Here is a 14,982-nt window from a genome sequence, read left to right as displayed (position 1 = left end):
CTAAAACTTGACTCCCACCACAATGTCCTTGGCACCTGTTAACTGTGACCAAGCGCGCGCGTGTGTGTGTGTGTGTGCGTGTGTGTGTGAGCGAGTATGTGTTTACGTCTACATTCGCATTGATATCCATGTGATGCCATATTGATATCTTAAGTAAAACAGTGATTGGCAATGTCATTGTGATCTTTATAATGTTTTAAAACTGGTCCTTTTTTTTGCTGCTACTGATGACATTTGTTTCTATAGTGGACTTAAATTCACACAATTTAACGCAAACAATATTTGAATTAATGCTATTGTCAGTGACTGTTAAGTTGTTTTTTTTGTTTGTTTGTTTGTTGTTGTTGTTTTTTTGCACTTTTTATTTTACCTTTTCTTTTTTGTATTTTTTTTTTAAACCTCACCCATATATGTCTTGACCCTAATGTCAGTGTTTGTCCTACTGTGTTGCACTGTGAAATTAAGCGTATCTGACTGGCAAAAATATCCCAATACTAAATGGCAAATAAAAACACCTTTGTGAAACTGCGACTAATCCGCACTTTTACAATGACTAACCTTGCCATATTGAAGTGTGTGTGTGTGTGTGTGTGTGTGTGTGTGTGTGTGTGTGTGTGTGTGTGTGTGTGAGATCTTGACTTAGGCATGAGCATGAGTAGGCACGCACAAACTACCTTTTTTATTATTTGTATTTTTTGCCTATGAGCATGTTGTGGATAGCTAGATGGCATTCATATGACGTGTGCACAGTATGGGTGCAAATTAATCTATTAGTTCAAAAAGGGGGGTTAAGCCTGACCCAGGCTACTTTGTGAGCATGCTCTGTCTGTAATTTCAATCTGTGTGAATGCGTGTGTGCACTGGTGTATGTTCGACATATATTTCTGAGTAATATCATTGCCCTTTACACACCAACACACCACCTCAATTCACAATCTAAGGAGCACAAAGAATAAGAGCTAGGACACTGCCAAAGAGTGATAGCCACTGAAATTTAGAAACTGACAATAAGTAGAAACAAGCTGCTGTTTCGGATTTCCAAATGTGCATTTTGATCATGTTAACATACAGGCACTGTAGGGCTTTTTAACAATCATTATAGAACAAGTGTTTGCCAGCTACATGTAATAAGGGGATGTATTTTATTTTTTCAACAAACACGCTGGCACTTGATTTGACCTAGACTGTGACCTCTGAGATAATCAAACAATCATTAGAAAAAAGTCAAATACAAGACAATCTGAACCCAAGTCTAGTTCGACTCCCACAGTCTCTTAGTTCAGAGCTTTTACGAGACAGATCTTCATGGTTGTGTGTTAATTTCAGTGTTTGCGTGACGGTTTTAGTTCAGTATCTAAAAGATCAGTGAACAGTTTATTAAGGATTCTGCTTTTTTGAATAGGTGCAAAAAAAAAAAAAAAAAGTTGGGAACAAATGAAAGAAGATGAAGAAGGAATTACTTTTTTTGATTTTTTTTCTACGTTCTGTTTATACAATAAAGAGCATGAAATGGTTGCAACCTGGCAGAAAGGCTGTTTTTCTCTGGATTACAGTCACCAGTCGTTCGCTTTTATCCAAGGTGGGAATGGAAATAATATCCAAGAATTTGAAAGAAGGCTGGATTTGGATTCTATCAAACATGATGGATAAAAGGTTAGAGCTGCCAGTCTGGCGTCTTTTGTCAGAAGATGACATGCTGGGTTGAACTGTGTCTCTTTAAAAAATAATTAGCTAGCCCAGTTAAATGGACATGATGTTTGCTGTATTCTGTGTATGTCTACACATACAATAAAATTCTCACATGTACTGTACACGTTTACCTGACAGGAAACTGTTCCAGTGGTTGTAAACATTTCTTGAGTTTGGTGTGTGAGATCACACACTGTAAATCTGCACACATGCTTATCAGTAACTGATTTATCACCTCTGTCCACATTTTTGACATATAAATGTGTTTTTTCTTCCGAAGTGGAAGTAGTGGAAGCATGACTCAGTCCTAAGATCACCTTCACAGACTGACAAATGAGCCCAAGATGATTTTGAATGAAGTAAGAGAAGATGGTCAACAGCTTCATAGAGAAAGAGGCTTTGAGAAACTCCACAGTGGTGGCATATTTATACTGTTTTTTATTTATTTCAGGAACCTTAATGTACAGAAAACAAAATATAAGCTCGAACACAAAAGCTGATTTTCATACACACACACACACACACCGAAAAACGGGGCTGTGTGTATGAAATGATTTATACTTCCTGAAATGTTAATGTCACCGTTTTGTCAAACCTATTGAAGTAAAGCTGAAAGTCTTGACTTGGCTCAGTTCTTGAGTGTGGTGGTCTACAGAGGAAGAATACCAATAAAATCATCATCTCATTATCTATGAACCTAACTGTACATACTGTAAAGTAATCACCTAATCACCTAGAGAATAGTAGTTAAATTCTGTTATCTTACACAGTGTTTTTTCCACAGTACACATATTTTTTGTGTCACTGCCAGATGGAGGTACTTACTACAGAAAATATACTGGAAATGCATACTAAAGAATCAAAATGTTATTTCTTTTTCTACAATGACTTCTCCTTGCATTCTGCTGTCAAAGGTTGCTGAAGATCTCGTACTTCTTGCTCCAGTTCATAGGAGGAGCCCTCTTCTTGTTGCGCCCAGCGCAGGCCTTTTGTTTAGCCTCGGCAGCTGTAGGACTCAGACGCAGGCCACAGTCCATCGAAGTGTCGAAAACAGATCTGTCATCCTCATCAGGCACCTATGATACACAAACAGTAGACATGTTTCATGCACTCGCCCACCAACGTCTAATTTCTTGACTGGTTCTTTGCTTTGTCTTCTTTCTTCTTTCCTATCTCACACACACACACACACACACGTATCTCCTCTCTTACCTGGATGCTCATGTCTGAGCTGCTGATATCCGATGGGGTGGTGGACCCTCTGGAGGACTGTGATGCTGAGCTCCCATGTGTCCGGGATTTTGAAGACATGCTCATGATGGAGGGGTCTGTCAGTGTGACGTTTATGATTGGTGGATTTGTGGTGGCGATTTCAGTGGTAGGAGAAGGGATGGACGGGGGTCTTTCTGAGTACGATTCGTTCACATAGACCTCTGTGAGAAGACAATCAGACGACACGACATTAAGAATGACAATGACGGCAGACAAAGAGCTGTTTTTATCCATCTGTGTGTGTACTACTTGACCTTTGACTGGCTGGCTGGTGGAGGGTGCGATCCCCATTCTGTGGAAGTACTCATCCGTCTCCTGGTCGACCACTAGGAGACGCACTTCCTCTCCTCCTGCTCTAATGAGGTCCACCACCTCTGAGTGCCTCAGGCCCTCTATATTCACTCCATTCACCTGAAACAGAGAAAAGGAGAAATCGGTGAGGACGTGAGTGACATCTGTTGGTAATCACAGCTGCTGAGAGATTAATAAGGTGAACTATTTAGAAGTGAAAGCATGTTTTCTTCCGTAAGTATGTGCAAGTTAAAGACTGTGAACATTTGTAAGAATCAGATGTTTGGTGACGTGTAATTATTTTTATTGCATGAGGCACCGGGGCACCAAGTTTCACTTCTTTAGTGCTTGTGGTATTTGAAAAGTTAATGGTCTTTTCAATCAACATGCTGACTGCAAGTTATAAATTAATAGTAGGGGTTAGACAACAGCAAACATGTGATTTATGTTCAGTTTCATTTTCAAAGGATATAAACCAAATTTGTCAAAGACTCGATAAATTATGTAGAACAGAAAAAGCTGGTGAACAAACGTTCAGTTGGCAAGGCCTTTATTAATCTGTCCTTCTTCAACAGTGGTGTACCAGAATACATTTACTCAAGTACAATTCTGCTATACTTGGAATCAACTAGTATGTATTATTATGAATTAATAATATGTGTCAGTACATAAAGTGTTTGTCAAATTCTAGAGGATATACTTGAGTAGAGAATTTGAAGTGCTGCTGTAGTGGAGTAGATTTTTAGACCAATACTTGCACTTTTCTTTGAGTACTTTGTGTGCCAGCTCAGGTCCACTTGTTCTGCCTGGCTGTTAGACTTATTATTTAAATAAAATGCCTGATTTTGCCTAATATTTCACCACATGGTGGCGCTACTGGCAACATCTTGTTAAGCCCCTGTTCACCAAGTGAAGTATGAGTAACATTTACAATTTACCCTTTAAACAGTGTAGTGATGACACAAAATGAGAAGCTAGATGTTCAGGAAGCCCAGCTTATTTCAATGTGTGTGTGTGTGTGTGTGTGTGTGTGTGTGTGTGTGTGTGTGTGTGTGTGTGTGTGTGTGTGTGTGTGTGTGTGTTCAGTGTGCTCAGGTTGTACTGTACCTCCACTAGTCTATCTCCAGGTCGGATATCTGCGCTCTCGGCAGCTGAGCCCGGGTCCACAGACTGAACAAACTGTCCACCCTTTGTCTTGTCATTGTGCAGGTTGAAGCCATAACTGTGCTCCCCCTTCACCAGGTGACACAGACGTGGAAGGAGCTCAGCTGTCGGCTCTGGTAAGGGCTCCACCTGTAGCTAAAATGGGAAACGAGAAAACAACAAGGTCTAAGATGATACAGTACCTGTCTGTAAAAGTCAAGGAAATACATACAAAATATTTTTATTGAACTTTTATTAATCAACCTCATATTTTAGCAATAATTTAAATACTTTACATCAAAGCAAACATTAAACGGAAAAACACTCCCAAGCTTGATTCAGTCCTTCGAAGTGAACATTAAGTCTTTAACTGTGCTTTAAGAAAAGGTACATTCTCAGTGTGTGGTACTGAATTTTGCACGTGCAGCTCGATTCATGCACTCTGCATCATTTTATCTTGCAACTATAACATATACATAAACAATCAAATTAAACTTTGTGTCTATTTTTTTGAATTGCACAACTCAAGCAACTTTTAAGAGATTTTCAGATCAGATTGAACATACAGCTGTTAATCCTGAAAAATCTACTTCAGAATAATTACCCAGCACTAATACAGGCATACCTGTTAAACTGGTTACTGACTGTGTGTCACAGTGGTCTCACAGCTGACCTGAGCTCAGACTTAAAGAGCCACCCTGAGTCCAACACATTTCATGACTCACCTTCCTGATCACATTTGGGCACCTATCACTAGATACATGCTGCAAGTGTGCATGTGTGTTGTGTGCCTGGACCACGCATTAGTCGCCAGATAGCAAAGAATAGTGGCTGTCTGGTGACACTGATGTGATTGCACCTTCACGGGTTTGCTCATTGCATGTGCGCATACACACACACAGTCGCTGACACATAGAGAGAGAGTTGTGTATGAATGATAATTTATCCATATATATCAATATAGTGGACGGCACCACTATGTGTGAACCGGATGCAAAGTAATGGAAAATCCGGTTGCTGTGGTGACAGGTCACCATGCCTCACACCGTCTTTACAAATCTTTGCTCATGCTGTTGGCTTGTTTACTATATTTACCGGCACCAAATTTGCTGACGCACACAGGATACAGACACACACTGATCTGGAAATGGGAAAGCAAAGGCGCTGTCATCATTAAGCTGCCAGGGATCTCCAGAATTGGCTATTTTTCATCACCTTACTGACTGAGGGAAATAACAGTGTGACTGAACTGTGTGCGACAGGTGCCAACACTTAGTTTACACAGGACTCCTGCATATGGGCCTCTGCTGCCATAACACTACATGACAGGGAAATCCTATCTGTATTTACATGTACAATAATGTGAATATCAGTCAGCCTCAAGATAAGTGGCACAGAAGTGGAGAGATGACAGAGAAATGGTGTAGTCATAGTTTCTTCTGTGTGGGAAGAAAGTACATGACGAGCAGGGGCTTCAGTGACGCTGGCTCAGGATTAATATGCACTAATATTACCCCAATCAGGGCTAACTCACTAAAAATGTCTACGACTGGATGGTCTCATTTTGTCCCAAACAACATGAGACTAACCTGCCTTGTTAGTCCATTTACAACAACACGGACACCTGTACAATAAAATACACGCTGTCACAGCAGCAGATTAGTTTTCTGATGCTTGAGGCGTTCGGCTCATATTTGAAGCCACAGCGGGTGCTGACGTAACAGACTGCCCCCCCCCCCCCCCCCCCTCCCTCTCCTCCCCGTGGTGCTGACCTAACAGCCATTGTTTTAGCCTGCATTTACCCTGCTTTCAGCAAAACAGACGAGCCACTGGTCCTTCACTTTGTTTGGAGCCAGTCACACAAACTGGCTTTGAAATGTACGAACTTGAATGAGTTTGAGTGTATTTTGTTTGAGTGTATTCACATTTTTAGTTGTAAGGTCACAGGTGTGTGAAATTGCACAGTAGGAGAGTGTGACATGTGCCTCGAGCCCAAAAAAACCTACACAAACAGACAATACCTATGTATATACAATGGCTATCATAGAATCTGATCCTCCTCTGGGCTGCTTGGTACTTCTTTAAATGATCCCAGCAGACATGTTTTGTCAAAACCCACTCACTCAAACTAAAGCTGAGCAGACTAGATTAGTGATCTCACAATCACATCCAGTCTCTGTCTGCTGAAAGGGCCTGATTACAATAAAGAGCCGACCGCCAATCAAAAATTGACTACACAGTGGCCGCGGCATCATGTGTTAGTGCAGGAAACAGTCGAGTGGTGTTCTCAGGTGGGAACAATTCTACAGCTGAGTATGTGAGGTTGTTACATCTCTGTCTGCACAACTGCAATTACAGCAGGACAAAAGGGTTTCTCACCTAATCACTGCCACGGTGCAACAGTGGGTTTTATTGTCCTGTTTTCAGCTTCTCCTTTCCAAACATCTGCTCGGATATAATCTGAACCCACTGTTTCATCCTTTGACGAGCTGTTGTTCATCTCTTAGAGGTGCAAATGTTTAGAATGCATATTGTATTTAAAGGTCAAGTCTGGTGATTTGACATATAAGTATATGTGTTATTGTCAACAAACCCAACAATAAATGCATTCTACTAACAAGTATTGTGTGTGTGTATCCATTTTTATCCAGAGCTTTTAAAACCTCATCAGTGAGCCATGTGAGACATGTTTATTCACTGCAAAAAAAAATAAAAATATGGGCATTGTATCTATCAACATTTCCACACGCTAATCACAGAAATCACTTTCACAGTGTCTGGAGTTCCAGTAAAAACGCAATCAGACCAAAATCTGCCCAGTGAAATGTACCTGCGTGGGGAGAGCAAAAGCTGGAGGGGACAGTGGGCAGGTTTGGGAACAGCAGGAGTTAACAGTTCACATTAAGAGTGTTTAATCAGACATCTCACTGTCACTCTCCTCACAGCCCACCTTTCTCTGCTGCTTGTATTATTTCACAAACCGTGGACACTGTGAAAGTTTCTGTGAAAGCTGTTTATAGATACAGTGCCCATATTTTCCTAAACCCAGAGCAACAGTGCGGCTCGCTGATGGATCTGTAATCGTTTTTAGACAACAGTGGAGCTTTACGGTACAGACAAATGAGCTAAATCAGGCTGCGGAGACACACGCAAACTTGTTAGTAGGACACATTTGTCGTTGGGTTTGGTCTTTCCACTGCATTTGACTGAAGGAGATCACCGGCCTGATGCCAGAACCTATTTTTGATGCTAAAGATGACTTGTAAATAGATGAAACCGTGGGTTCAGAACATGTTGGAGCAGGTGTTTGAATGACAGGAAAAACTAAAAGCAGAGATTAGGTGAGAAAGTATCTTATACAGTATTTATTATTCACTGTTTATTTGATTTTCTCTTGGTTCAACTATTACACCCTGATTTTTAACAGCAAGAACAATGGTGCAGACTGTGGAAGTAGATGCAAAGTATATATACAAGCCACAAAATTGAGAATAATATCAAACACAGTAACACGCTAGGGAGGGAGGAGAGACCAGGTCAGCTTACCTCGGTGTCAGTGGCAGCACTTGATGTCACTGAGGGTCTCTTCACTTTGATCATTTCAGTGGGCGACTCTGCAACAGGAGCGTAAATCGAGGCTTTATATTTGGATTTGAGTGACGGGAGTGGATTTTCTACGGGAGAATTGATGGGACTGGGCCTCGGTGACGAGCGCGGGGAGAGGGTTCCCATCTCAGTGGCCAGGTCCTCGGTGCAGGCCAGGCCACGGCTGCGGAGGTAGTCATCCGTGTCTCTGTCCACAACCAGCATCCTGGTGCGGTGCGGCACTTCACGGATGCGACTCACCACCTGATAGAAAAGAGCAGTGAGAGCATGTATGTTAGCCCCCCCTGAACTGGCCTGCACATGTCATACCTGTAGCCTGACAAAGACACTCAGTGATTCCTAACACACACTGATCCATTCTAGTAGCTTCTCTCCTCCTCCTCCTCAGGTCAGGGAAAAAGTAGTCTAACAGGTATGGAGCTCATTGTTTGCACCCGGAGATCTCACCTGCCTTTCCGGGACCCTCTCTATCAGATTATTAGGCTGCACATGTGCTTTTTAAAAACTTCCATTATCAAACCATCACTCACTTGATGATGTGTTTCATTCTCCACATTCTCCCCGTTCACTTCAACCACCCGGTCTCCAGCTCGCAGACCAGCATAGTCAGCCGAGGAACCGGGCTCCACTTTGCGGACGAACTGTCCTCCTTTATTACGCTCTCCGTGCAGGTGAAACCCATAGCCGTCCTCTCCTTTGGTCAGGAAACAGAGTCTGGGTCTCAGAACATTCTCCATCCAAGCGAGTCAACGGGAGGAAACGGGTCAAAGTGACTTAGGAAATTAAACGTCTGCTCCAAGAGCCGTGGAAAGTTTCGTGCTCTTAATCCGACGTACAGCTGCGCGCACCAGTGTCCAAAAGTTCATTATCATTTAGCATGCGAGTGCACAAAGAAAGCACAATAGTTTAGAGAGCACGAACCAAAACCAAGGCTAAAACTAACCCGCGTTAAACCCATCGTGCTAATCCCAGGGGCGCAAGTGCGAGCGCACAAAGCGGTGCGTAAAAATGTGGCCAAAAACTACGGACGCTGTCTAAATCCTGTCCATCTGCGGAGAAAGAGTAATCCCAGAGATCAGAGATTAGAAAGCTGTTGCTCGCAGGTAACACGTAATTCCCCTCGTCAGCTGGGCGTGTGTCCTCCTGTGTGACCCACTCCGAGACTGAAGAGGCGTCGACAGCAGATGCTGCTACGTCCCACTCGGTGCGCTCCTGACCAGAGACCATCACCTGCACGATGATTTAATACCACGTTAAGATTTTAGTGGAAGAAGCGTGATTTTTAGGGAATGAACAGGGTCCACAGTGAACAGCTAATGTGCGCTTGAACTTTGTCCAACAAGTAGCAAACCGTATAATTAAGGACATCTGGTCCTGACGCAGCCTCTCTAGACAGAAAGAAGTCTCCCCAGGTGGTAGAGCTGAAGACCTGAGATCCGCCCTCTGTCCCTGTCCTCACTGGAGCGCTATAAAAGGATGGCTGCTTGAATGGGGATTTTGTGTTCCCTGAAAAATAAGCTCTCCTTGTGTTTGTAACACTGGCGCACACGTATTTGTCTATTTAAAAAAAAAAAAGGAGTCGTTCAAGTAACTCAGGACAACCGAGTTTAAGGGCGTGTACTCTTCATATTCAGACCGCGAAATGTGAGACATCAGTGAGGCAAGTATTTGTGAAGGCAGCACTTTGGTTGGCCTACAGCTGGATGTTTCTAGTTCAAGTCACACGTGACAGTGATCCTCAACGCCTCAGCTCTGCAGATGTGCCCTTGAGCAACACATCAATACACTGTCAATCATCCAGGCTGCTTAGTAAGCTCTCTTACTTCAGAGCATCATTAGAAATGAATAAAGAACTACTGAATTAACACAAACTGAAGAATACCAGCACGTCTCAAACCTTAGAGACTTCATCCCGGCCTTAATAAAACATGTAGATGCAGTTGGTTGTAAAAGGGCAAACGCAGGTGTAACTAATAGCATTAGGGATGGCTCTGTTTAGGTGTCCCAGTAAAGTGTGGCCGTCTGCCAACAGGCACAACACCAGGCGCACCCAACAGGATGCAGTTGTTATTGTTATTAATTGTACCTTTGCTTTATTAGTCAGTGAAGAAGTATCTGGAGAGTACCATAGCTCTGCATAGTAATGATCTGTGATAAAAATCTCTCTCTGCACAAGGGTTAATGTGGACAGTCAGGTTGTTACTTTAGGCTTTGTGAATAAAGAAGAGAGATCACTTACTGTCTTTAAGTATAGCTGTGTGGTGTACATAGATGTACTACCACACTTACACATGCATGCAACACAATAACAGAAACAAGTTTACTACTGATGTATGATGTTCAGATATTGTGGTAAAGTTGAAACAAGACGTAACGTTCAGTTTTGGTCCAAACATTTTTTTATTTTTTGAAAAACATTATAGCACAATACAAAGTGTTTAATCTCATATAAAATCTAAACCAGCTTTATTCTCAATGTTCAGCTTATACAGATGGTTTCAGAGTGAAAACGAAGTGACAACAAATCAAGGGTTAACCTTGGTTTTTAGCCTCCTTCTCTGTGTGGCTCGGCAAACAGGTGTGGACTGAGACTCCTTCTTAGTCCTCCCATTGTTAACAGCAGCTTCCTGTGTAGGTTCAGTTTCAGCTTTGAAGGTAGAGGCTGGGCTTGGAGAGCGCGGGGATCCAACTTTAGGTCTCTTCGTTGGAGAGTTCTTGTGGGCAGATGGACAGATGTTCTGGTTAAGACACACGGAGCAGAGAGGGCTGACGGGCAGACAAACCTGCTGCCCAAAGCCCACCAGCAGCCAGTTAATCTCGCTCCACAGCTCCCTGCAACAGAGGGTCAGAGGAACAGCTCACTGTTTGTTTCTCTATAAATATGATTAAATATGCCTCAATCTTAAAATGGCCCTGTTGTGTTTAAAAAACATTTTCACTTTGATTTACACCAGACGCCATATTTCTCAGGTTGTAATGTTGGTGTAATGAATTTGTCAGTCAGCACCTTTTAAAATCAAATAACCTAAAGATCAATTTAGCTAATTCTGATTTTAAAAGTCGCCTTCTCTTTGGTCAACACATTGTGTGATACAGTCTGTCTTTTCTATGTGTATATCTAGGCCCGTCTCAGGAATATTGAGCTTTACACATTTGTTGGTCCTTGATAATCAAGTTGTACTGATCAGCGGTAAATTTGTCACTGTTACCTGGGTAACCACTCCTCCAGGGCCTTGCGAGTTTCCTCCGGGTTCTTGGTTGGTTTCCTGAGCCACCCAAGCCTATTAGAGATACGATGCACATGTGTGTCCACACCTAAAGACATGTCAACACCATTAGTGAGGATAAACACACATAAACATAAACACACACACACACACACACACACACACACACAAACACACACACACACACACACACACAAACACACACAAATATATATTTATGCTATACTGGTTAAACATTCATTATTCTACATTCAACATTTAACTTCTTTGAATTGTATGCTTTTCTTTAGTTTATAGAAACCTGTTTCTGTTTTCATTTTGCCTGTTGGTTGGACAAAATGTGATTTAAAGACGTCACTTAGGAAATTGTGATAGGCTTTGGTTCTATTTTCTAACATTTTGTAGACTAAACAATTGATGCCCCAAGTTTAATTTCTATTAGAAAGCATTTGTTATACTCCACTTGAGTTGTAAGTGCCCACCAATGCCCGAAACTTGATCCCAAGCAATGCCCATTGCCAGGTGAGCCATTTTGGGTCCAACTCCAGGCAGGCGCACCAGTCCCTCAACACTGTTTGGTATGTCTCCTTCAAAGTCTTTCTGCAGCACGGCTGATGTCAGCTTCAGGTACTTCACCTTATTCTGCATAAAGGTGGGTGAGAGCAGCCAGGAGATAACTCATCAAGTGCAAAGCATGAACAAAACAATAGGAAGAAAGTTTGCTGAAGTTTAGTAACAGAACACAAAAAAAGACATATTTTATGTTACCCTCCAGAAGCCGACAGGGTAGATTAGTTTCCCCAGTGTTTCGTCATCAGTTGCGAGTATATTTTCCACAGTGCAGCCGTGTGCTCGGAGCTTCTGCATAGCAGCTGCTGTGACCTGGTCCTTGGTCTGACTGGACAGCATGAGTGACACCAACACCTGGAAACGTCTCACCTGTGTTCACAAAGAAAATGATAAACGGATTAATTTCAACTACTGAATAATGCAGACAAACAAAAACCTTAACCACACCTACAGGTGCAGGGGCCTCTGTGTCGTAGCATTTCTCTGCCCCCATGTTATCTACAGGTGCATCACGGCCGCTCCTCATCTCACGAATGAATCCCAGTTGTTGCTTCCAGTCGGAAGGCTCCCACTGCTCTGTCTTCACAGGGGAAACATCGTCAGCCTCGTCATATTCCACCTTTACAGGTCTTCTCCTTCGGCTGCGTGACAGCGGTACGGCATCTGTTTCTGTTTTAGGCTGCACGGTGGCCTGGTGGTTGAGGCCGTCACCTGAGCGAGCACAGAGGAGAGAGAGAGAATGGAAAATAGCTGCAGACAGCAGTAATAACAATAAATAAAAAAGAAATACATAAAGTATATGCAGTATATCTCCATCTAGTTTTTTGCATATAAAGTTTAAATTAACTTTCTTTTCCTTTCATATTTGCCTCATGTTGAGTCTCATAAAGGTTAAACTCTTATTTATTGGCATAAAACCGGCTAAGGCCATAAAATAAAAACCAGCCCAAGTGTCAGTACATTTACAAACCAAATGGTGCAGAGTGACAAATGAAAACAAATACAGCAGCTTCAACACTTTAGAAGACAGGTAAATGGAGGCCAGTTCATTCATTTCAAAATATTTCTACTAGTGTCTGTGTGCAGTGAGCATTACCCGCGGATGAGGGGACCGTGGACGGTCTCTGTTCACAGATCCTCGCCTCCTCCACCTCCAGCTTCACCTCCACAGAGGAAGCTGGATCCACATTCCTCCGTCTGTTGGTGAGTCTGGACCTGAGAGAGGCCGCAGGCGTGCAGCCTGCTGTTTGATTTCCTCTCCGAGTGACAACAGAGCTGCCCTGCGTGAAATAAGGAGAAGTCATGATAAAACACTGGACCGCAAAACGCAGCGCCGCGCTGGAGCGGCCAGGAAGCATTGAGAGGAAACTGAAGTTAGCGTCATATTGGTAGTAACCTGGTCATGAGGGACCACTAAAGTTGAAATAAAAAAAAAAAAAACAAATCAAGAGAAAAGAAAAACATTATTTTAATGAGATTTAGATCATTACAAATATTTCAAGCTCAATTAATCAAATTCATTCTAAAGCAACCAGTTTATTTTGAGATTGTAGGCTGTAGATCCTTATTACTTTTAATCCAAATTAATACATATTGTGAATATACAAAATTGAATTATATTTAAGTTATGAATTTAAGAGCTTCTCATAATTATCAGAGAGTTTACGTTGGTCAATATGCTAGACAACGTAATGTTATGCTGATGACAACTAGAAAACTTTTTAAAACTATTTAAATTCAATTGTATTTAAAAATTATATTTACAGAAAATGAATCTGTTTCAGTCATCTTTCACAATACCATGAGTTACTTTTTCATACTTATCTTTGCCATTCATACATCAACTGAACATATTGGAGGTTTAAGCTGTTGTTGTCTGTTCTGACTCTCAAGTTTTAAATAGTTTGTGTTTGTTTTTCCCACATTGCATTATCACATCACTTTAGCATAGAAACCACACACAAGTAATAAATCCTTATTAAATCCACATAAAAAGGAAATGCCCAAATTCCTTCTTGCAGGTCTAGTTATTGCATTGAGCCCCAGTTTAATGTTTTATTATCAAAGTTAGTCTAATTGCGGTGGACAGGCCCAGTTTAGAGGGATAGCCCTTTGCTGTAACTGGTCTTTAAGAGCCGGTCACTGAATCTCAGTTCCAGTGGCCTGGGGTTAAAACTGTTCCTGCAAGTGGGCTTGGTGTGATATCTAAAAAAAAAAAAAATCAATTGGTTAAAAACATATTGATTTTAAAAGAATCTGTCTAAAACTGAGATGTATTGTGTGTAGGGATTATTACTGGATACTGATCCCAATCAGTTTTGATGCAGAGGTGGAGGTGGTCATTGATGTGTGGGTAACTGTGTCAAAGTGCTTCCAGTAAAATGTGAACCATTTACTATTTAATACTCTAATAATCTAGTTATGTAACTTTGGTGTACTGCTGAAAATATAGTAACAACATCTCATCTGCTCTCTAAATATCTGTACTTTGACGCAACAGTTACTAGTTTCACTTTATTAGCCACATTTCACTCTTCCTCAGTCTTGTCAGAGAGGAAATACAAATAATAATATAATGTATAGCTCATAATGGTCTAATCACATTATCAAACTCTTTATATAACCCAATACTATATATATATATATATATATATATATATATATATATATATATATATATATATATATATGTATATATGTTTCAGTTTAGTTGTAAGCTCCCTTCATGCTCTATGTAGATTAATGTTTAATAGTCTTCCTTAGAATTACATGCCCACAAACCTTTAGTACAATAAAAGGTCGATTTTTATCAAGCGAGCTGAACTTTTATTATTATTATATACTGTATTTATTGTATATATTATTATCCACTCACAGCCCGGCCACAGTGCAGCTCATGACTGCAACAAGGAGCCAACTTCAACCTCGGCTGCATGTTTAGCTAGCTGCTAGCTACCGTTAGCTAACGTACGCGTTTCAGTTTCAGTAACACTTGTTTCTTTTATTTATATTCCATAAGTAAACAGTTTAGTTTGGTTTTCGGAAAAGGGAGCATAACTTACAGTTGCGTAACGATGCATGTTTTGTCATAATACCGATTACCGCACGACAAACAAACAGAGTTTAGCATAGTTTGTGTTTAGCTTTGTTTGGAACGACATTTCCCAGCAGCCCCCGCGGCGAA

At 41.4% G+C, this 14,982-nt stretch overlaps 2 protein-coding genes across 3 annotated transcripts; both read right to left on the bottom strand.

Annotated features, from left to right (window-relative positions):
• Window positions 1-2,114: 2,114 nt before the first annotated feature.
• Window positions 2,115-9,542, bottom strand: LOC113162625 (Na(+)/H(+) exchange regulatory cofactor NHE-RF2). Its single transcript, XM_026360864.1, has 6 exons — window positions 8,532-9,542; window positions 7,942-8,244; window positions 4,360-4,551; window positions 3,216-3,372; window positions 2,902-3,122; window positions 2,115-2,765 (listed from the first exon to the last, which is right to left on the bottom strand). The coding sequence occupies exons 1-6, from the start codon at window positions 8,736-8,738 to the stop codon at window positions 2,598-2,600; spliced, it is 1,248 nt and encodes a 415-aa protein (XP_026216649.1). The 5' UTR covers window positions 8,739-9,542; the 3' UTR covers window positions 2,115-2,597.
• Window positions 9,543-10,393: 851 nt separating this feature from the next.
• Window positions 10,394-14,976, bottom strand: nthl1 (nth-like DNA glycosylase 1). Of its 2 annotated transcripts, XM_026359537.1 has the most exons (7): window positions 14,861-14,976; window positions 12,895-13,078; window positions 12,250-12,509; window positions 11,997-12,167; window positions 11,711-11,870; window positions 11,211-11,316; window positions 10,394-10,833 (listed from the first exon to the last, which is right to left on the bottom strand). In XM_026359537.1, exons 1-7 carry the CDS (start codon window positions 14,876-14,878, stop codon window positions 10,527-10,529), a joined length of 1,206 nt encoding a protein of 401 aa, XP_026215322.1. In that variant the 5' UTR covers window positions 14,879-14,976; the 3' UTR covers window positions 10,394-10,526. The 2 variants fall into 2 exon arrangements, with proteins under 2 accessions (XP_026215322.1, XP_026215321.1); XM_026359536.1 differs by lacking the exon at window positions 14,861-14,976 and having other exon boundaries at window positions 12,895-13,273.
• Between the last annotated feature and the right edge of the window lie 6 nt (window positions 14,977-14,982).

This window comes from Anabas testudineus, chromosome 1 (assembly GCF_900324465.2).
Source record: "Anabas testudineus chromosome 1, fAnaTes1.2, whole genome shotgun sequence".
Lineage (NCBI taxonomy): Eukaryota > Metazoa > Chordata > Actinopteri > Anabantiformes > Anabantidae > Anabas > Anabas testudineus.
The sequence above is the reverse complement of the archived record's forward strand: the minus strand, read 5'-3'. Positions and strand labels throughout refer to the sequence as shown.